Source organism: Carica papaya, chromosome 2 (genome assembly GCF_054855325.1).
Source record: "Carica papaya isolate Zhongbai chromosome 2, ASM5485532v1, whole genome shotgun sequence".
NCBI lineage: Eukaryota > Viridiplantae > Streptophyta > Magnoliopsida > Brassicales > Caricaceae > Carica > Carica papaya.
In genome coordinates, this window is record NC_142310.1 from 34812622 (window position 1) to 34835222 (window position 22601).

General features: G+C 31.6%; 1 protein-coding gene across 3 annotated transcripts; it reads right to left on the bottom strand.

Moving 5' to 3' along the window:
* Positions 1 to 509: 509 nt before the first annotated feature.
* LOC110806927 (mitochondrial pyruvate carrier 1) lies at positions 510 to 11564 on the bottom strand. 3 transcript variants are annotated; one of them, XM_088214343.1, is made up of 6 exons: positions 11433 to 11534; positions 7979 to 8053; positions 2678 to 2799; positions 2000 to 2054; positions 1780 to 1915; positions 510 to 746 (listed from the first exon to the last, which is right to left on the bottom strand). In XM_088214343.1, exons 3-6 carry the CDS (start codon positions 2771 to 2773, stop codon positions 701 to 703), a joined length of 333 nt encoding a protein of 110 aa, XP_088070469.1. In that variant the 5' UTR covers positions 2774 to 2799; positions 7979 to 8053; positions 11433 to 11534; the 3' UTR covers positions 510 to 700. The 3 variants fall into 3 exon arrangements, with proteins under 3 accessions (XP_088070469.1, XP_021887611.1, XP_021887612.1); XM_022031919.2 differs by lacking the exon at positions 7979 to 8053 and having other exon boundaries at positions 11433 to 11564; XM_022031920.2 differs by lacking the exon at positions 7979 to 8053 and having other exon boundaries at positions 11384 to 11490.
* Positions 11565 to 22601: the final 11037 nt, after the last annotated feature.

The window sequence follows — 22601 nt, forward strand, 5'->3', positions numbered from 1 at the left end:
AAACTTTCAGATCGGAATATTCATTTTTCGGTGCAGACTGAAATACAAATTACACCAAATAAAAGGATTAAAAAAAAAAATTCAGCTTGTTTCAGTCCCAACCCAATTCCAACTTGATAAACACCCCTGAATACATACTAATTTAGTTTATAATAAATAAGAACTTATCAATAAAAATCTTGCGGAAGGAATTTTTTCATATTAAATTTTTTGGCATTGGAAAATTCCATAATCAATCAAAACAACTCATAAATAAAAAAACGAGTCATAACTAAGAATTGAATTCGTAGCATCAAAACTTTTCGAAGTGAGATGTCAGTTTCTTGATTAATTATGCAAATAAAATGAACAATTAATTAGAATTATGATTTAATTAGTAATTAAATCAAAATGAAGTTAGAGTTGCCTCTGCTTTCATGATTTTACAAGTTTTCTTTTTAAAATGTGGTAAGACTTTCTTAAAAGGTCAGTCAGTGGGTCATAAATTTTCAAGTGTATATATCCATGGCTATGGTAAAACGAAGCTTTTATAATTCAAATCATTTATCGTGGTCGGATTCAAAGCTTTATTTATCCAAACAAGAAGATAACTAATGGCCGTGCATGCAGAATAGTCACTGTTGGAAATAACAATGTATGCACTTCAAATCAGAAGCAGAGTTAATGGAAACTGACATGGAAACAAGGCCGCATCAAGTCACTACTGAGACGAGGCCTCTTCTTTTTTCTCCGATGATGACAAGTACCTTCATGAAAACACGAGCCCACAAACATTTGTTAACCCATCATCTTTTACTTCCCTTTGAGGAATTTAAACTGCCAGTATAGAATATTGTAATCGGTATTGATTATGGCTTATGTTTTTAGACTTTGATGATTTAATATCCAAAATATAATTCTAAAATACATAATTAATTACGCTCTGCTACGCTGTCAATACTATGTCGACACATTTGTACTTTCATTTTGCCCGAGTACAATTTTTACTTATCGTGATTTGACTTTGTTATGGTTCCAATTCAATGTTAACACTTTGGACAATTAAATACCACATAGTTTATTATTTTTTATTTCATATACAACTATTAATCTTTTTAAAAATATCCACGTTTTTGGATTTCTAAACAGGGAAGTCACAGTCAAAATAAATAAAAAATTAAAAAAACCAAGCTGTAGAAAAAAAAAAAAAAAAAAAGAACAAAAAATTCCAATTCCAGCAAAACCAACCTAAAAGGAACGAAACTGTAATTTGCTATATATTCTCTAGACAGTAACCTAATAACTCTTTTTTAAAAAAGTTTTTTCCTAACTCCGATTTATTTAATCATGAACTGTCACTTGTTCATGCTTCTTAGCCCATATATTTTTCATATATTTTCTAAAAAACTAACAATTCTCTTGAAAACGATGAAAAAGAAACCACTTCAGGCTTAATCATAAAAAGAAAACAAAATACGATACTTGAATCATATTTAACATCAGACCACAAAAGTGAAACTGCATTTTACCCAAAAGAATGGATGCATTGAGTTTTTGAAGGAAGTAGCTATATCTAATTGTAAAGGAGTTGGATGGCCCTTTTATATTGAGCTCTCACTCTTATGTCAGAGGTTCTTTCTCGCTTTCTTTTTGTTTGTCTTTTTTTGAATATTAGAAAGGAATCTTATCGTCCAACCTTGGACTTGCTCTATATTAATATAATCTAAAAGAAATTCAAACTAATAACTGCTGAGTAAAGTTAGATAAGAAGATAAAAGTTGATTGCAGAGAGTTACTTACCCTTGACCCTTTGCCCATCTAGAAAGTTGATAGAGCTGTACCGTCTCATTTGAAGCATGACATGCTAGAAGTAGATAATTACGTGGCTGCACCATCCATGCAAACCTCATGAACAATCCTGAGTAGACGCACATTGCTGCAGCACCAGCATTAAAGGTCAGACTATAAGTTTACCAATGAATTAAATTCAGAAATAAGCTAAACCAGATATTGTGTTTACCCGCAGTCATGTTTCCAGAGATCATTTCGGGGGGTTTCTGCATGTCAACCAACCCCTGTTGAAAATTTACCAAAACAAGTAATCAAGAATTAACGTTAACAGTAAACAAACTACACAATATATAGAGGTGTTTGGCATTTGCTTATTCCTGCTTAGAAGCAGCTCTAAGCAATGTTGGAATCTCCCTCTTTTGATAACATAAGAAACAAGATGCTCATCAGCTCCTAAAACTTGACTCTCTTAAAGTAAAAATCACAAACATCATTCGTTATTTTATAGATTCCAATTTTTTCAGCCTAACAAATCAATTAACTAGTCTCCTGATATCTTCGTAAAATTACAATATATAATAACATAAATTATAAAATATTAATAATAGATATTTATTAGTTTCTTTATACAAAAAATTGTGTATTTTTGCAATCCGCACTTTATTCAAAGACATAAGTCGCAGCTGCTTCTTTTTTAAATAAGAATTTTTTTGAAATAAGATTATATTTGCTTTAAGTAACTTAAAGCACCCTACTGCTCTAAGGACATTTTTCTTTGAGCCATTCAAAACATCTAAAATTAAGTTATATATTCTAAAATAGGAGAAGAAAAGGATGAAACCAAAAACTTGGAAGAAAAAAGATGAAAGCTAAAAACTTGTAGGAAAAAGAAAAAGATGAAGCATACAGCAACAACAAAACCCCAGTTGGCTACGGGTCCCCAAAAATGAGTTGTTTTAGGACCAACTGGACTATTCAAGAACGCTCTGAATGATGAAGCCATATGTTCCGACTGCCTCTTGAACACCTCTGTAACAGTTGCAACAAAAGTAAGATTATCTAACAGAAGAGGAAGACATGTCAACCAAATGTGATTTTCATTGCAGGAGCCTTGAGGCCAACCTTCAATTGAATCATTACATAAAAATCTCCTAGAAAGAGTTAAACAATCCCTAAATGCCTTTAGCGAAAAGAAAGAAGCTTCTCAATAAATGTGGGAAAAAGAAAATACTATTTTTTTTCTCCTCCGTTTTCATGGTACCTCACATCACTGACAAACCATTTTCTAGGGATCATATTCTCAGCACGCTTTTGACTCAAAGCTGGCTAAGCAAGTGTTTTAGGAAACACCAATCAAGTGGAAAACTACCTTCCCAAGTGTCAAAGCATTACAAGAAAATAACCAGTAGAGAATACAATTGAAATATAATCCTTATGAACACAGAAGCAACTTGATATTGATAAAGATGCATACAGTTAATCAATCAAAAAAGAAGGCATTAAAAACTGAAGAAAAAGGTGCTAGCATGTATGTCTGATTGAGTTGATAGAACCACATTCAAAACGATTATAAGTGAACCAGAAATAGTAGTTCAACAAAAGCCCTAAAATTGCAACAAAAAAATAAAAATAAAAAACCATTTATTGACAGGTTCCTGAAGAATGCATGACAATATTAAAGAAAACAGACATAAAACCAACTTGTTTCAGGCTTATTTAAAAGAAAAGGCACTTCCATTCAACCACTATGAAGAATGCTTGAATTAAAGAAGCAGATATAAATCCAATTTGTTTTGGGCTTAATTAAAAGAAAAGGCATTTCATTCAACCATTATGATACTGTATAAAAAGATGCATTAAATACTGATCATATCTCTTTTAATATTTGTTATATTGGATTATCAGTTCATACAAAATTCTCATTTTCAAATAAAAGACAAAAATATAATAAGTTTCAATGAGTAAAGGTTATATCGTCGAAGCACAAACTGAGATCGCCGTTATACCCTTAAAACAACACCCTCAATTAAGATAATCAAGCAAAATTTTACTAAAAGCCTACAAATCAAATATAGAACCAAAGAATCATTCCACACAAAACTCTTATTCAACTTTTCATATGCAAATACACTTCTACTACCTTGCAACAAATTCCTACCTCCCTGAGGAAGAATACTTTTCTACATAAGTAATTTACTTGCAATTCTCAAACTCCAAGTATTCGTCTCCGGTTTCAGGCCCACCCTCTAATATAAGATCCAGGTGATATGACCTTAATTCCTTCAAAGCCCTCCCTCACAAAGTCCCTACTTACCGGAGTCAAACTTCTCCTAACTTGTTTCCCACTTTTAGGCACGTCCTCATAATATTTAGGTAAAGATATATCCCTCAGAGAATCAATATCAAATGCACACCTTGACATCACAATACCTGAATGAAGTGCTCTTCAACCTAAACTTCAAAGTAATCAAATGGATTTAGCTCCTGATGCAAATGAGAAGATCCATTCAGCTGACTCTTTGTCAGGATATTCAGCTCCACAATCATTTAAAACTACAAAGTACCCTATTACTGTCGGTACTTGGTGGAGACAAAATTGAACTTGAAGATAGAACAGTATTGCTGGATGTAATTCTCACTACCTTATCTTTTATATTCGACGGAATGGATAAAAATTTCCTTTTTTTTTGAGGCAACTAAACCACATTCTCCCATCGTTCTTCACCTTGTCTAGAGTCTAAATCTAAGTAATTTGAGGAAACATGATAGCTGTTCCTATCTTTGACAACGAAACTATGCCGATGCGTGGATGTATTGCGTCCATTCTAATGTTCATAACGTGACTGTGCCCACTGAATTTTCATATCACAATTACCATCTTTGTTAATTTTATTGTTTTTTAGGGTGTTTGTACAAGTCATTTCAGCTTGAAAAATATACTCACCCTGCCACCAAACCACAACTCTTCACAATCAAAAACAAAGTAAGATGCCACAAGCCTTTGGCTTTAATGGCACTTCTCCCCACTTTAGGAGCTTTAGTGGGTGAGCTCATGAGTTCTATACCCAGTGTCACAAGGGTGACACAAGGCAAAAGCTCCATGAAAATATAATATTTTAAAAATATTTGGAGTCACCACTAATCCTATTAGAAGCAGGATTGGCTGCTAGAAAATATACACTGGTCAAAACTAGAGATCTCTAATTCAGAAATAGCATAGGATAGGAAGGCATGAAGCACTCATTTCATGATGTAAACTAATTAATCATGTAAGTTACATGTGAAGATTAAATAAAATAAAAAACATATCAATAGTACATGTGTGTAATATTGCATTCATAACCCATTAACTATCATATTAACAAACTATCTGGAATAGGGAAATAATGATAGACCGAGAAGAAAAATAAAATGTAAAAACAAAAAAAAATCAAACTCTCTGGTCAAATTGTTATGACGGGTAGATATCTTATGTTCAACTTCTGTTATTCTGTTTTCTGTTAAAATAGTTAGTCAGTTAGCATGTTGTTGAATTTGTAAGAGGCATCTGTATAAATAGCATACAGATGCAATATTGTTCAGTCGATCAATTCTTTCATAACAACAGTGGATCAATTCTTTCATAACAAAAGGAGGAGTCTTTATCCTTCCTTCAGAATAATAACCAGAAGTTCTTTCATGTTTTTTTCTCTCTGTTTACACTTCTGTTTCTTCCAACCTTTGTTCATGGTATCAGAGCAGATTTAGAAGATGAATCAGACACAAACAAATATCCCTACAACTGCAAGAAATTCGACGATGAATCAATTGAATGAAAATTCAGGAATTTCACTTGTATCAGTTCCATTCAATGGGGCAAATTATCGAACTTGAAGTAATTCTGTAAAGTTTGCACTAGCAGCAAAACACAAATTAGGATTCGTGACTGGAAAAGTGAGAATACCGGCCAAAGAATCGGTAGAATATGAAGACTGGTTCGCAAATAACGCGATAGTTGTTTCTTGGATCTTAAACTCTCCTTCGAAAGAGTTTCATGATTCATTCTTATACGTCAATTCTGCACAATAACTGTGGGATAAGCTGGAGAAAAGATTTGGTGAATCAAATAAGCCTCGAGTACAAATTCAAGAGAGAAGTGGGATTTATAGCTCAAAAAATGACTCTCTCGCAATATATTTCACCAAGATATGCCAATTGTGGGATGAACTGAACAGCTTAATTCCAACTCCACAATGCACATGTGGAAAATGCACCTGTGGAATCTCAGAGCAGATATTAAAGTTAAATGAGAGCTCAAAGACAATGCAGTTTCTCATGGGCCTCAATGACACATACGACCCAACAAAAAATCAGATACTACTGCTTGACTCTCTACCACACATTGACAAAGTATACTCAATGGTGATGAACACAGAGAGACAACGACAAGTGACAAGCATCTTTGCTGAAGGAATGGACGTAACAACTCTAATAATATCTTCCAATGCACAAAGATACACATGTTCAGGAAGAAATGGTTTCAAAAAGAAAGAACTGACAAAGAAGGAAGACAAATTTTGTAACTACTGCAAAGAGAATGGACATTCAAAGGAGACGTGTTTTAAACTTCACGACTACCCAGACTGGTACAAAGAGCTGAGGCAGAAAAAAAGAGGGTTTGCTGGATATAAAACAAGAGTGAATGTGGCAGAAACTCCCTTCGACGATGAGGAAATAGGAGACAATTTTAAAAGACACGAAAGGAGCGAAATTAAAACATCCATGAGGGAGGTGATCCAAGAAGAGATATCAAAAGTGCTGAAGGGAAAAGCTGCAATAGATCATAATTTTGTGGGCTATACACATGAGTTCGTAAGTACAATCCCTAATATAGCTCCGAAAGAAACATGTTGGATAATAGATACAAGTGCAAGCAATCATATTTGTGCAGAAATTTCTTTATTCAACAAGTTGGATAAAATAAAAAAGCAAAATTCAGTTCACTTAGCAAATGACACAGTTTTAAGGGTAGAGTACTTTGCTGACATAGTCTTAAAAAGCGATTTGAACCTAAAAGGAGTGTTATACATACCCTTATTTCACCACAATCTATTATCTGTCAGCAAACTAGCCAAAAATAATAGTGTGACATTCACCTTTTTCCCTGATTTCTGTCTATTACAGGACCGGAAGACTAAGGAAACAATAGCTGTTAGCAAGTCTTCCAGCAACCTGTACTGCCTTTAACCTTCCTCCTTCCAACCAGAAACCATAAAGAAATATGATGTTGATTCCTACAATCCCTATACTCCTGTCCCAAATCCTCTGTTAAAAAAAAAAATGGAATGATAAACAATATAGTAGGAAATTCAGCCTCTTGGCACAAGAGACTAGGACATTCATCATTACTTCAAGATCAATAAAGAAGAATTGTCTAAACCTTGTGATATATATGCAAAGGCAAAGCAAACAAGAGTACCATTTGAAAGCAGCATTAGCCAAAGTCAGATAATTTTCGATTTAATTCATGTAGACGTGTGGGGACCTTACAATCAATCGTCATCGACTGGTGCATATTACTTCTTAACAATTGTGGAAGATAAAAGCAGATGCACATGGACATATCATGAAACAATTTGGTGCCAAAATAAGGATAGTTAGAAGCGACAATGGGAATGAATTTCTCGGTGTCACATGTCAAAATATATTTGAAGAGCTTGGGATAGTACATCAAACAACTTGTTTCTATACACCACAGCAAAACGGGAGAGCAGAACGAAAACACAGACAACTGCTACAGATTGCGCGAGCTATAATCTTCCAAGCAGCACTGCCATTAACTTTTTGGGGAGAAGTTGTGTTACATGCTACATACATAATAAATAGATTACCCTCTCAAGTCCTAGAATGGAAGACCCCACATGAAATACTACATTATGAAGCTCCATACTACAACTGACTCAAGGTTTTTGGGTGTCTCTGCCATTCAACAAATAATCAACCACATAAAGGCAAGTTGGCTCCAAGAGCATTCAAATGCATCTTTTTAGGTTTTACTGCAGGAAAAAAGGGGTACAAGCTCTATGATCTTGAGAACAACAAATATATATTATCTACAGATGTAGTCTTCCATGAGAATCAATTTCCATATAGATAGAAGTGCCTGAAATGATCCTACAGATCCTGATTACTGAAACAAACACCAGTCAACAAAATGTCTTGAACATACCAGCTCCAGAAAGTGCAACATTTGAAGATCAAACTTCTGAACCTAGAAGACCACAAACAGATGAGTCCTCTAATCCTGGTCATAAATACGGAACAGAAGACGTTAATCCACAATCTCAAAGAATGAGTTACAGAGTAAAAAGAAAGCCTAACTGGTTACAAGACTATATAACCAATATCAACTGCACTGCCACAACAGGAAATCTGAATATAGCTTCACCACATCTGCCAAGAACCTGTCCCTTTATATCCAAACCCAGTTTGGATTATGAAAATTTAACTTTTTTGGCAAGTATCACTGTTTTAGAAGAACCAAGGACATACACAGAAGCAAAACAATCAGAGGAATGGGTAGAAGCAATGAGAACAAAGATAACAGCACTGGAAAAGAATCAGACTTGGTCTCTGACAACTCTACCTCCTGGAAAATCTGCCATTGGTTGCAGATGGGTTTACAAGTTAAAGTTGAAACCTGATGGAACAATAGAAAGGTATAAGACAAGATTAGTTGCAAAAGGATATCACCAAATAGAAGGGATAGATTATGTTGACAGCTTCTCACCAGTAGCCAAAGTGGTAACAGTCAAAATCCTAATTGCGGTTGCAGCAGCAAAACAATAGCCACTACACCAATTGGATGTAAATAATGCATTTCTTCATAGGTATTTGAACGAAGAAGTATATATGGAACCCCCTGAAGGATACGAAAAGGCAAAAGAAGGAGAAGTATGTAAACTTCAAAGGTCCCTTTACGGTCTAAAACAAGCTTCCAGACAATGGAACTCAGTAGTTTCCCATTTTCTGATTAAATATGGATTCCAACAGTCATGTCATGATCACTACCTCTGTATCTATCGAAAGGATCAACACTTTATGGTCTTATTAGTTTATGTAGATGATTTGCTCGTTACTGGGAATTCAGATGAAGAGATTACAGGACTAAAAAGAGTATTGGATAACAAGTTTACAATCAAAGATATAGGAGCTGCTAAGTACTTCCTAGCGCTGGAAATCACAAGAACAAATGTTAGAATTTATGTCAACCAAAGAAAATACATATTAGACATACTCAAAGATGTCGGCTTTCTAGGAACAAAATCAAAACCCATTCCATTTCTGAGAGGACAACAACCTCACTCCAAGGATTCACCATTGCTAAATGACCCTCAACAATATAGGAGTATTGTGGGCAGATTGTTATATCTGGGGTTCACTTGACCAAATTTGGGATACTCAATTCAGTAGCTAAGTCAACATGTGCAAGCTCCAAGACAAGTTCACTTGAAAGCAACACACCATGTTCTAAAATACCTAAAACAGGAACCTTCTTTAGGGATATTTTCTCAAAACAAAACAACTTTAAAATCACAGTCTACTGTGATTCAAATTGGGGGGCATGCCCGGAAACTAAAAAGTCTCTCACTGGATATTGTGTATATCTAGGATCATCATCAATCTCCTGGAAAGCAAAGAAGCAAAGAAGCAAAATACTGTCAGCAGAAGTTTAGCTGAGGCGGAATACAGGTCAATGGCTATGACAGTATGTGAGTTGCAATGGGTTATATATATTCTTCAAGACTTGAGGGTGGATTACTCCTTACCAATCGATCTCAAATGTGATAAAAAGACAGCAATGCATATAGCTGCAAACCTAGTATTTCATGAAAGAACGAAACATTTGGATATTGACTGTCACGTAATCAGGACAAAGATCAAGGAAGGGATGGTTGCACCAACTTATGTCACCTCAGCTACCCAAGTAGCGGATATATTCACTAAACCTCTCTCTTCTCCAACTTTTCAGAATCTACGTTCCAAGTTAGTTTTGGCAGACGTTCACCAAAGTCCAACTTGAAGGGGGGATGCTATGACAGTTAGATAGTTAGTTTATGTTCAGCTTTTGTTATTCTGTTTTTTGTTAAAGTAGTTAGTCAATTAGCATGTTGTTGAATTTGTAAGAGGCATTTGTATAAATAGCATACAAATGCAATGTTCTTCAGTCAATCAATTCTTTTGTAACAAAAGAAGGAGTCTTTATCCCTCTTTCAGAATAATAACCAGAAGAAGTTCTTTCATGTTTTTTTCTCTCTATTTCTTCCAACCTTTGTTCACAAATCTTCACACATACTCTTTTCTCGCAGGATCTTCAACATTTCCTTATTGGCAATGGGATAATCCCAATGTCTCCTTTTCTAAAACATAACTTCTTGTTCTCATTTTTATTTCCACTTTTCATGTTATACAAATCTCCATATTAAGTTTAATGAAAACTTAAATGGTTAATTTGGCCCCATTTTATTGACCCTTAATTCAACGAACACAGTAAGATCACCAAAATAGTGGAGGATTCATGTATGCAAACATACCAACTTAACCATACTAGCTTGCACCTGCCATCTATATGCAGAAAATCATGATATGAAGCATCGTAAATACAAGTCCAAAGAATTTCTCCAAACCAGAAGCATCGATGGTAAATCACAACAAATCTAAACAGAAGCATGAAACTAAATGTTAATCTTAAATCCACCTTCTTTCCTTTTTTTCTCTTTTCTCTTTTTTCTTTTCTTTCCTCTTTCCTTTGTTCTCCCTAACTTTTCTTTTTTTCTACTCGTTTTGCCATTGCTCTCGCACTTTTCTTCCTTTTTTTTTTGTTTTCTTCCTTTTCTTTGTTTATTTTCTATTTCCTTTCTCCTCCTTCTCTTCATGTCTTTTTTTCCCCATTTTTCACCTTAATAAAACAAGAAATAAAACAAAATAAATATTGAAGAATGCTTGATAATATTGGAGAATGCAGAGAGCCATCTATCAACAGATTCCTCAAGAATGATGCTTAATATTATTGAGGCTCACATCTACAGAACCAATTTGCTTCAGCCCTAATTTAAGCATAATTAGAAGCATAACTATTGGTTATATCCTCAATTCAAATAAAATATTAAAACATGGATTCAAGTTTCAGCATAAATTTTAATCAGTCGAAGTTCGGTAGCAAAATAACAAGCTAACAAAAACCAACATGAGCAGTTATACCTGTAAAGCTACGCTCCCGCTTAAGCTAATCGACCAATTAAAACATACGAAATTCAGCAACCAAATACAACACAAGCAAAACCCTACTTCAATGAAGTACGAAACGAACATAAACGCAGAGCAACATTTAGGAAATGAGAATCAGAAAAGCGTTCAAATGGCACAAAATCAAACCAGAAATGTACATTCCAGAAATCATAGAGACAGAAATAGAAGGAGATAGATAGAGAAAAGAGCAGTGCGTGTGCTTTCGGTGCAAGTCACAGGGCGAATTCTCCGGTGAGACGGGAGAGAAAGAGGAGATTCCCTAGTTTAACAGGGAAGTAGTTGAAGACTTAACTATTTAAGCATAACATACATGTATAAAAGTTACCTGACTACGTATATAGGTATTTACAGAGAAGGTGAACGAGGATACAAACCTCGCCGGCGATGTCAAGGGCGTAGTTCGGCGATTGCCGCAGACGAGTGGGAGGGGAGAGAGAGAGAGAGAGACGATTGTGGTTTGGTGAGATGGAAATGTTTTGGATCTTTATTCTTAAAGAAGTGATTAGCTGAGGTTGTGCTTAACTAATTGTTCACCTCACACCGTCTAGATCAATGACACGTGTTTTAGTATGAGAAGTGTTGATTAGGCAATCCCAATTACCAACAGTCAACCTCCCGAAGGTCTACTTTTTCAAAGGAGATTTTTGGAGTGAGCATCGCCGCTGTGGACCAGGCCCGGATCAAACTGAACCGAAACCAATAAATTTTGCTTGTTCGATTTTGGTTCAGTTTGAATCGGGCCCAACTTCACAATTTTAAATATTAAACAATATATTATTTATTGTTTTTAATATTTTATCTATGTAATATGCACAGTCCACATATATATATTTATTATTTTAATTTTAAATTTTAAAAAATATTTTAAATTACGATTTTTGGTTATTTCTTAATTAAAAATATGAATTTGTAAATAAATTACAATAAAATATTTAGATTCATTATAGACATAACCTATATACTTATTTTACTCAATTTACAGCAAATTTATCAATTATCATTATTTTTTAATTATTTATTAGTAATTTAACCGGCACAAATATATATGAAATATTACAAAGACATGTTAAATTTGAACAACAATAAAAATATATAATTATGTAATATAAAATAATTATTTAAAATTCATTGATATGTAAGGTTAAGTTTGTTCAAATTTTAACACGAATGAAAGTGTGTAATAAACATAATACAAAATTAAATGAAAATTGTATAATAATTTCAAACTAACTCTATATCTGATTCAAATTAAATATTTTCGTATTTTTTCGATAATAAAAATTTATAAGCCCATAATTATCGAAGAAAATAAGAAAAATATTAATTTACCAATACATACATATATAAATTATAATTAAATTTTGAATAAATCGTAGTGTAAATGTAAATTGAAAAGGGTCTATTTGTTACCTATTAATTGAGCTCTTTCTTGGTATTTACTTTCAGTGGGCCCAACTATGTTTTATCAGCAGACCCAAAGGCCCAAATATCTGCTGGTATACATTGAATTCAATTATTCAATTACCATGCGTTTATTAATTTTAATAATCCAAGCTGAAAATCTTTATAATATTTTAATATTATAATATTTACAAAGAAAATCAGAAATGATGAAAAATTATCTGGATATTTATATTTAGTTTAATTAGAAGAAAAAAAAATGTGGATTATATTAAGGTACAGAAAATTAAATTTTCGTGTATTATTTTATGTGAAATTACAATAACACATATAAAATTAATCTAAACTAATAAAATTTTACATACGTTATTTTAATTTCCATATGGATTCGATTATCGTTTTAAATGATATTTTTATTATATTCTAATTAAAATAAATTAAATATAAGTTTTTCATTAAATTACATCCAAGTTTAAAATTTTCTTCCAACAGACTCTGAAGTGTAGAACTTAAAATCATTTGTTCAGTAAAAACAAAAAAAAAAACAAAAAAAAAGCTAACTATACAATTTATATGTGTATATATAAAACTATTTTCTTGTAATAACCGGACCCGAAATTTAGTTTAGAATTAATTTTAAAATTAAAAATATATATAAAAATATAAATTTTAAATTTATAAATATTTATTTAATGTAAAATTAAGAAAAAATAGATAAAGTATGAAATTAAAAATAATTTTGAAAAAAATAGATGAAAATTTGGGTTCGATATGTATTTTTAAAAGAAAAATCTGAAACTGGAGGACCAAAACGTAATTAAAAAAAATTACGTCACGTATGACTACTCAATCAGCAACCTCAACGTACTGAAGCGTACTGCGTGATAGGGCACGCTGACTCGATGTCATACGGTAGGCCATGCTGGCAATTTGTGTACCCGCGATCAGACGGCCCGGATTCATTCCCACGCATGTAGACGGTTCGAATCTGTTTCCCTCATCTAGTGCGATCGGATGGTTACGATTAAACGCGATGGACGGTCTAAATTCGTTCTCTTTTTAAACGCGATCATACAGTCCAAATCAAATTGCGATGAACGGTTCAAATTTATTTTTTCTTTAAATGCGATCAGACGGTCAAGATCAAACGTGATTAACGGTCCATATTTAAGGTAAAAATTCTCGTATTTGCTCGGAATTTAATTTTGAACACCCCCATGACCAAATCAGAGTAAAAGGAACGACAGATGAGTTGGAAATTGCGAGTAAAGCTTGGCACTGCTGCCGTAAAAAAAAAAAAAAACCAAAAATCGCCTCCGATGAGCTCATTCTCGTTTTCCATTTCGTGCGATTTTTTCACAGTTGTGTTCACCATTCTGTTTTATACAAATTGACAGAAGAAAAATGTTCAATCGCGAAGGTGAGCCAGTGGAGCCGTCGTACCGAAAAATTTTATGGCTGGTAAATTTTTCTTTTTTAATTTTTTTCGGCCAACTGAAATCATTTAACGTATTTTCTCATAGTGATGGGTATAAAACCAGCCGAAATAGGCCAAATTGGCCGAAAACGATCAGTCTCCATCGTCGGAGCACGGTAGTGCCGCTCTGTCAGAATTTCAAAATTGACCGAAAAAAAAGTTTAACACCAATTTTAGATTTTTTGTGGTATTTTTAAGTACATGAAACGTATTTTTACCTCCGCAGGAAAATTCAGGAGACCGTCAATAGGTGCAGTAGAAAATTCAGTGTTTCGGACAACGATTTGGATAAGGATTCTCCATCTTATTCTATGTTATGCAATTGAAATCTAATTATAAATAATATAGCATTTTGCATAATTTAGAAAAATTTGATAATTAGTTACATGTTACTAATGGAGCCGGAACCGATTGTTTATTATTGTTTGTTCTATTTTAGCTGATTGTTTGATTTTACAGTTTTAAATGCATGACAATACACTAGAATTGGTAAGATGATTAAGTTGTATTTTATTGATATATGCATTACTTGTCTTGCGTGATTTACACTTAAATTGTGAAATTAAAAATTAAGTGTAAACGAAAAATTATATAATTAAGTGAATTAGTGAAACAGTTGTCTTACTGGATATCTTGGGAGATGGTGGACATACTAGATATATAGAAAACTCTATCGTGAACGTTATCTCATATCGGACGGGGTATAGGGACGGCCCGATTCACACTAATACCGGACGGGGTATCGAGAGATGATACTTTTTAGTGTTCATATCAGACGAAGTATTAAAATAGTCCGATTCACCCTCATACCCGATGGGATATCAATGGATAGTACTTTTGGCACTCATACCAGACGGGGTATGAAAATGGCCGGTTAGTTGACAAGTTTTGTTATAAGTTCACGCGTAGTGATATATCCCTATGGACATCCAAGAATACCAGTAAACGAATAAAAATGAAAATTTGTTGTTCTGACCACTTGAATATGAGATTATAATGTTGTTTGTATTATTGTCTCTATAGGGTAATTTTAAAAAATCTTGCTATAGTAAGTATGCAATAAATAATTTTATTTATGATAAATGAATTTACTTAATTTAAAAGTTCAATTAATTGTTTTTATGATTTTTACTAACCTTTATTTTTGTATTAGTGAGTAATGTGATATTCTTACTGAGTTAGTGTAACTCACTCTTTCATTAATTATTTCAAATTAAGAGATCAAGATCCAGATCTCGATCAACAAGGGAGTTGTAAATAATTCACAACCTAAACTCCCTTCAAATGCCAGTAAAAGTCGTTATATGATAACTAATTATTTACTTTTTATTTATTTTTTTATTTTTTCTTTTAGAAATATTATTTTTGTAACCTATTGAATATTCTAAATTATTATATAAAAAATATAAACTCTAATTTTATTATTTTACTTTCATATTTAATTTATGCTTTTACCTTCTTTTAAATTCTGCATTGTTGCATTTCTAACATGCTACTTATTTGCGGTTGCTATATATTTTTCTTTTCCAAAAGACACTAATTTGCTGTTAAATTTTAAGCAAACTAAAGAGTGTATTACATTTCGTCCAAAAAAAAAAGTGTATTATATTTAAATATAAACGACAACGCCATGTTTCCCAAAATCTATATCATATATATATATATATATATATACAAAACCATGATATAACCAGGTACCTTAAAAATTGATATAAAATTTCAACAAATCCTCACATTTTCTACTATATATATATATATATATATATTTAATCAAACACTTGTACAATAGATCCAAAACTGTCAGTAGCATTTTCCCAACTAATATTTCGCTTATAGAACCTAAACTTAGTTATTTTAATACTTGACTTTATATATTATAAACATATTTTATAATCTGAATAATTGAATATCATATTTCTGCATTGTCATAACAGATCTTGATACGTATGTACAATTATTTCTTAGTAACTTTAATATCTCGGGTAATAAGAAAATTTTGTCTCCTTTTAACAAAAGTTTTATTGTCTTATACATATATATATATTTTAATTTTATATAGTAAATAAATGTTAAATTTTGACTAGAGTATCTTTAGATAGAAAGAAAAACATTAAGAAATAAAATAGGACACTTAATTTGTGAAATTCACTAATTCCTTTCAAGAGTTCGTTGAGAAAATTAAATTTATATCATAATACCATATTTGAAAATCATTTCAATCTATTGATTGATACAGATACAGCGAATGAAATAATATAAAATTTTAAATTCAACTATGACTTAAATGAGAAATAAAATAGTGCCTATTTAAAAGAGAAAAAATAATTTTTTTTAATAAAAAAATAAATATATTCATTAATTAAGTACTATACATATATTAATTATAGTATAACATAAAAAAATGAGATATACGAGAGCATAACTCTAACTCTAACTCGAACTCACAATTTTTTTTAATTAAAAAAAAGAGATACACTAACTATTAAATTATTTTCAAAAACTCATCAAGAAAATTGATTTTATATCATAATATCAATCTGAAAAATATTTTAATTTATTGATTGATATAGATAAAATAAATAAATCAATAAAAAAATTTAAATTCAATTATAAATTGAATGAGAAATAAAATAATACATAACTGGAAGAGAAAAAATATTTTTTTAATAAAAAATTGTATAAATTCACTAATTAAATGATATGTATACATCAATTATAGTATAACATAAATAACTTTTAAACGAAACATAATTCAACTTAAACTTACAATCTCTTATTAAAAAAAATATATATATATATATATACTAATCATTAAATTAAATAATAATTTTATCTAAATTAAAACAGATTCAACCAAATAAATACTTCATTTGGCCATTTTCTATCCAGAGTTAAAATAATAGAGAATATGGGAAGACCATTCTTTGGTCTTGTCTGCCCTTAAACTGGGCGGAGAGGTACCAATTATATTTTGACCTAAGTTAAAATCAAAGGGCACCCTTAGGACAGTGTCATTCGATATAATACCAAGCACCATTTTCTGCCTATCCTAATTACGTGCACGTCTTAACAGCATTCCACTAATGTTCAGATATATATATATATATATATATACACACACATACACACACGCACATATATATACACACCCCACTAAGCATCAGCTTATGTAAGCCTTATCTCCATATCAGCAAGCAACCCTACCTTTTTATCAAGTGATCATATATTGCTTTTCTGGTGGTGCAGCTATAATAACCAACCAAGAATTTTGATTAGAAATAGACAAAAAGATTAAGACTTAAAAAATTCCAGATTAAAGAATAATATTGCATTCAAGCTATAGACTAGTAAGCATGAAATGAGGAAAGAGAGAATTTTCTGAAGTCGTGTTCCGTGCATGTTCTAGAGGGATTCTATAATGTGGTCATTTAGTTTCATCATGTTCTGTTGTGAAAGTTATATGATACTAATCCAGCTCAAGAGCCAAATTAGGAAACAGTAACAAAAGCTTTAAAAATTATTTTAATAAATTTAACATAAAATATATGCGTCCCGACTTATTATAATACCGATCTATCATAGAATTTCTCTTAAAAATATATTTATTAAGTTATATCTATCATTAAAACAACACATACCAATAATTTATTGAAATATATAACTATGAACTCCAGGCGATCTTCCATTAAGGAAAATGAAACTCTTTATCAGTTAGGCTATATAATGCATGTGTATAGCTGTAATGTTGAGAATATCATGTCACGAAATAACCGTGACATAGAGATGTATATCTCCTAGGAAAATTCCAAGGCAGCAAGTACTGATGATGATCTTTTGCTTGTCAACTAGACTAATAAGTATATATCTTCCAAATTGAAGAAATTTTAAACCCACTTTCATAAATCTAGTGGCTAAATTCCACGGTATCCAACAGTCGATGAATCTCAGCCATGATCCTCCAAGACCCTGTACGCTTTTATTATTACCAAATGCAATGATATGAAAAAGACCGGTGAAAGTGGAAGGATGCCCCACATGTGCCTCCAGTTTCTTTCTTAATCATTATAAACTTGATCAACCGCCATGGCTGCTTTTTAACTTTGACCGATCACCAGTCCTAAAAAATGCTAGTGCGGATTGAAAATTTGGTGTAATTTTGGATTCCGTAGGGTTAAGACAACACTCTCCGAATAAGACAAAAGTCATAAAATTTTACAAAAAACAATTCTTGAAATTAATACCCTTCAAAATTTTATAATTCTGTTAGACATGAACTCAAGCAGACGTATAAAGTTCATATAAGGGCTAGGTGTCCAAGTGCCAATCTAATCTTTGAATGCCAAATAAATATTTGATATCCTAGTACTCCTGTACAATTTCAACTTTCCCTTCAAATATTTTCACCAACGTCTGTTTGATAGAAAGTAAAATGAACTTACTACTCAAAGGTAATAACATCTCTTTTCACCTCCCGTGGGAAATTTTTACCTTCCTAGCTTAAGAATATACACTGCTGACTTCCTAAACCGTTGTTCTTCCAAAAAAAGCAAATAAGAAAGGTGAAAAAGAAAAGATACCCACTTTAGGTTTCTAAACCTACATAGTCAATAAAAGAGGTGCATAGAATAGTAGAATAAATTTGGTATCATGTAGAGCCATCATCAGGGGGACGATAAGTAGTTTCGTATATATGATTAGCAATCACCACATATCAAACTGCTATCCCAATCAATCATAAGAATCCCGAAAAATGGGACCTTTATTTGAAGATGAGACAAACCCCATTCCCCACCCACAAGTTTTGAGCAGGCTAAAACAATTCCAGACAAGCTATTTTCCAGGTTAATCAGCTCCGCACTCAATACAAAAAGCAGAATGCGTGATCTAAAAAAAAAAGGAAGAAAATTTTATCACTTCAATAATCTATATTATCATACCACTTATTATATTTCTAAAGGATATTATATACAAGAAGCGCACAGCAATTGCCACGTGGCTTAACTACTGGAATCACGAAGGATTTAGCAAATCCTTTATCCTCATGTGGCACCACACAGGATAGAAAGCATACTGGAAGGTAAAAAAATTGTTTTCGCAATCACACATTCAAACAAATCAAATCCATATGTAGTCAAACATATATTTAATCAGTTTCCACGGTTCAGATTTCAATCAAGAAACACAAACAAAATGGAAGAAAATTTCACCTTCCCCCTGATCTCATGTTTATTTCACATAATAGTTTTACATATAAACTAAAATTTTATTGTTTAAATTCTCTATCGTAAGTACTCAATCACATAATAGTTTTTACTAAGTTAACAAACATGGATACATAAAACTTGCTTCGAGTAAAGATTACACGATGACCAAATTAGCTTTCATCTAATCATATTTATAAAGACTTATCAAATCATCTATACTTCTTAAACACTTTATAATTACACCCTATACATATGCTTTAACTTGTCCCGATTAATTAATTCTACCGACTACTGATGTACAAGTCTCTCTAACTATTTAGAATTTATAAAAAAAAATCAGGTGCATGTTACATAGTTTATACAGATTTATAAGTTGATATTGATGCTCAAGGCAGTCGAGGGACCACAAGTTTTGTCTACTTGTAAAACAAGGAGGGAGGATAAATTTAAGTGGGGTGACCACAAATTAGTGGCATCCACGTCACACTGGTTCATCTTTTCGTTAATCTTTCTATCCTCACTCCACTTAAAAGGAGACCTTAAAGCATTTTTTTTTAATATCTTTTGTTTTTTCTAAAGCTCTATACCATGCTGGAAACAGTGCTAGCATCACCACCACAAATATAATCTTGTTAGTATAAGCGGAGGCACATGATGCCATATCCCACTCAAATATCCCCCCCCCCCTAATCACATTCTTCCAAGTGCATTACTATTTCTCTGCCTTGAAGTAATATATATAGACCAGACTGAAAATGATCTTTTTTTTTTTTTTTAAAGTCAGGATATTTATCTGCCAAAATGAAGTCCTTTTTCAATCTGATTATAGATGGATTATAAATTTTAACTTCACAAATAAAATTTTCCAACTCGTCCCAAGAAAACAAACCTTGAATCTAACCAAACAGGTTATTAACAATTGACCCATTAGAATTTACTTCTTTAAAAAACTAAAGAAGTGTACAAAATGGAAGGGCAGTAAAGTGCCCCCTACAAATACAATAAAGACATCTTCAGATGTAAAGTGATAAAATGTAGCCCTTCCAGGGAATGCTTATCAACCCTACTTATCTTCAGACTTGGTTAATTAATAGAAAATGAAACATGTAAATTTAAAATCATTGAAGCAATTATACCAGCATGAGTGGGGTGATTAGCCTAGTCAATTCTCTTTGAGCATGGCAACATGGATTTTTATGTGCTGTAAAATGTTCGAACTGAGCTACAATTATTGTTTTTAAGACGAGTCTATTATTATAGCTCACTAGACTACAAAATAGAAATATTCTCTCTCACAATTACTAGAAGCACGGACAACTATTCATGATCTCTTTAGAAGAAAAATGAACTCCTTATCACTTGATTGCTATTATATGATAAATACATCAAGTTGACTATTTATTTTTCTGATATAAAAATTAACATAAAAATTTAAGACAGACATAGATAAAACTTAAACATAAAAGAAAATAAAAACAAGATTACATAACGATTTCATCTGTAATGATATAATTTAATTATAATTCAAATTATGTAGTCTTATTGATAAAAATTCAAGTTTTGTAATTTATGTTTTTCATTTTCTTTATATAAAATCATCAGTTCTTAAAAAAATATATTACAATATCCTAACTTTTAAGCACAAATCAAAATTTAATAAACTAAAATCAAATATAAAAAGTGTTTAAAAAACTAATCTTGTAATAGTATTATAAAAAACTTATAATTTTAAGTAAAATGATAAATAAAACAATTCAGGATATCAATTGTTATAAAATGTATAAAATTCAGCTTGTATGCAACTCAAACTAGAGAATAAAATTAGTTTGATCCTAAATTGTAATGACTATTCAAGTTTTGATAAAGCTAAACCAAACCCAAGAATTTTCTAAACCATTGCTGCTGCTAGGAACCACCATACAAGACAACTTGTGCAAAATATTGACATTCAATCAATTTAAATTCCTAAAAAATGCCTCGTCTCGTGTTCACTGTCACTCGATGCAAAAGACCAATTATAAAACACCTACATATACATATTACATACAGTTCCTCCCTATTTTCTGCTTTTAAAATTTTGTCATGTTCTTCTTTTGCTTTCCTTTTTACCGGCCTTTGCTAAAAGTCAAGAGACGCTCCCATCATCTAGATAACTTGGACGGATGGAGAAGAAGATCTAGGGCCTTCTATTCATTTATTCCCTCTATCCAATGAAACATTATGCTCACCCTTCTTTTCTAGCGTATTCTTTTACCTATACTCAGATTATCAGAATGACAAGATATTTTCCATAAATTACTTGCAGTCTCCAATATGACAAACATACTTGTGAGGAATGATCTATTTCTCCCATAAATTACCTTAATTGGGAAGTTTAATGCTTGAGTCAACTTTAGGAATTTTTTTTTTATATTTCTCTGAGTTCTTAAATTTTGTAACTATGTGGCCTGATTTCTTAATTTAAGAGAATTCATGATTTTATCTATTGGGAAAAAATTTTTGATTTCCTACCCACTCTACTTCAACTAGAAATTACTCAGCCTATTTGATTAATAAAATTTTCATTCACCAACAGGAACAGAAAAATTAACTTAGATGAAAAAATATAGAAACAGAAACTAAAACTTAAATAAAATTTTCACTCTACTTCGATAATTATAGTCATCATACTAGCTTATTTTGAAGATAACTTAAAACTCAAAAATATTAAATGAGAAACAGAAAAAAAAAAAAAAGCACAAAGATCATAGAAACTCAGAAATCAAGACGAAAAGATATAGAAAAAAATAGATTAAATGGGAGAAAGAATAAAAAGTACAACCTTAGCAAACAAACTCTTTAATTCGTTAACTTTTTTTTTTAAAAAATAATAATTCATTAACGTTTATTATTTTACGAGTAGCTATTGGCCTTAGTTACAACTAGCAAAGAAAATATAAAAATAACTGGTGTGGAAATCAAAAAGCTTCTATAAGAAAATTTACCTAAAAGGCTAAGTTTCTAACAATTGAAAATCTAATTAAATAAGCTAAATCAATAAAAATATTAAATAATAATAATTACAAACAGTTTCGTTTAATAAAGCCTTTACTTCAAATTAAGATTTTCCAAGTCCTGCATATCTTGGATTCTACTTGAATTTATATATGTTGTCTTCTAACGAAATAAAACACACTTAAATTTATCCAAAAAGAATTAAAGGAATCCAAGATATGTGGACTCATATAATTGAGACATGTAACAGCATGTAATAATAGAATAACATCTTAATACAAAGGGCAATTACAAAGTTGCATCAACATATTGATCTCTTACTTCGATTATTTAATGTCTGACGTCAGATGCATAAGGTGCTTATCATGAGCATGCGCGCACCTCATGCAAATCATCAGAATATAATAATGGAATGTTATCACACAGTCTTTCAACAATTGTTAGTGGGTTAATATAAATATAAGCAG

What these genes read in the sequence shown, in the direction of transcription:
- LOC110806927 (XM_022031919.2), bottom strand. Translation starts at nt 2,773, where the DNA reads ATGGCTTCATCATTCAGAGCGTTCTTGAATAGTCCAGTTGGTCCTAAA. An exon ending in ACTGGGGTTTTGTTGTTGCT is followed by an intron (nt 2,055 to 2,677) that starts GTATGCTTCATC and finishes AATTTTCAACAG; the next exon opens with GGGTTGGTTGACATGCAGAA. An exon ending in AGATGGGCAAAGGGTCAAGG is followed by an intron (nt 747 to 1,779) that starts GTAAGTAACTCT and finishes GTTTTCATGAAG; the next exon opens with GTACTTGTCATCATCGGAGA.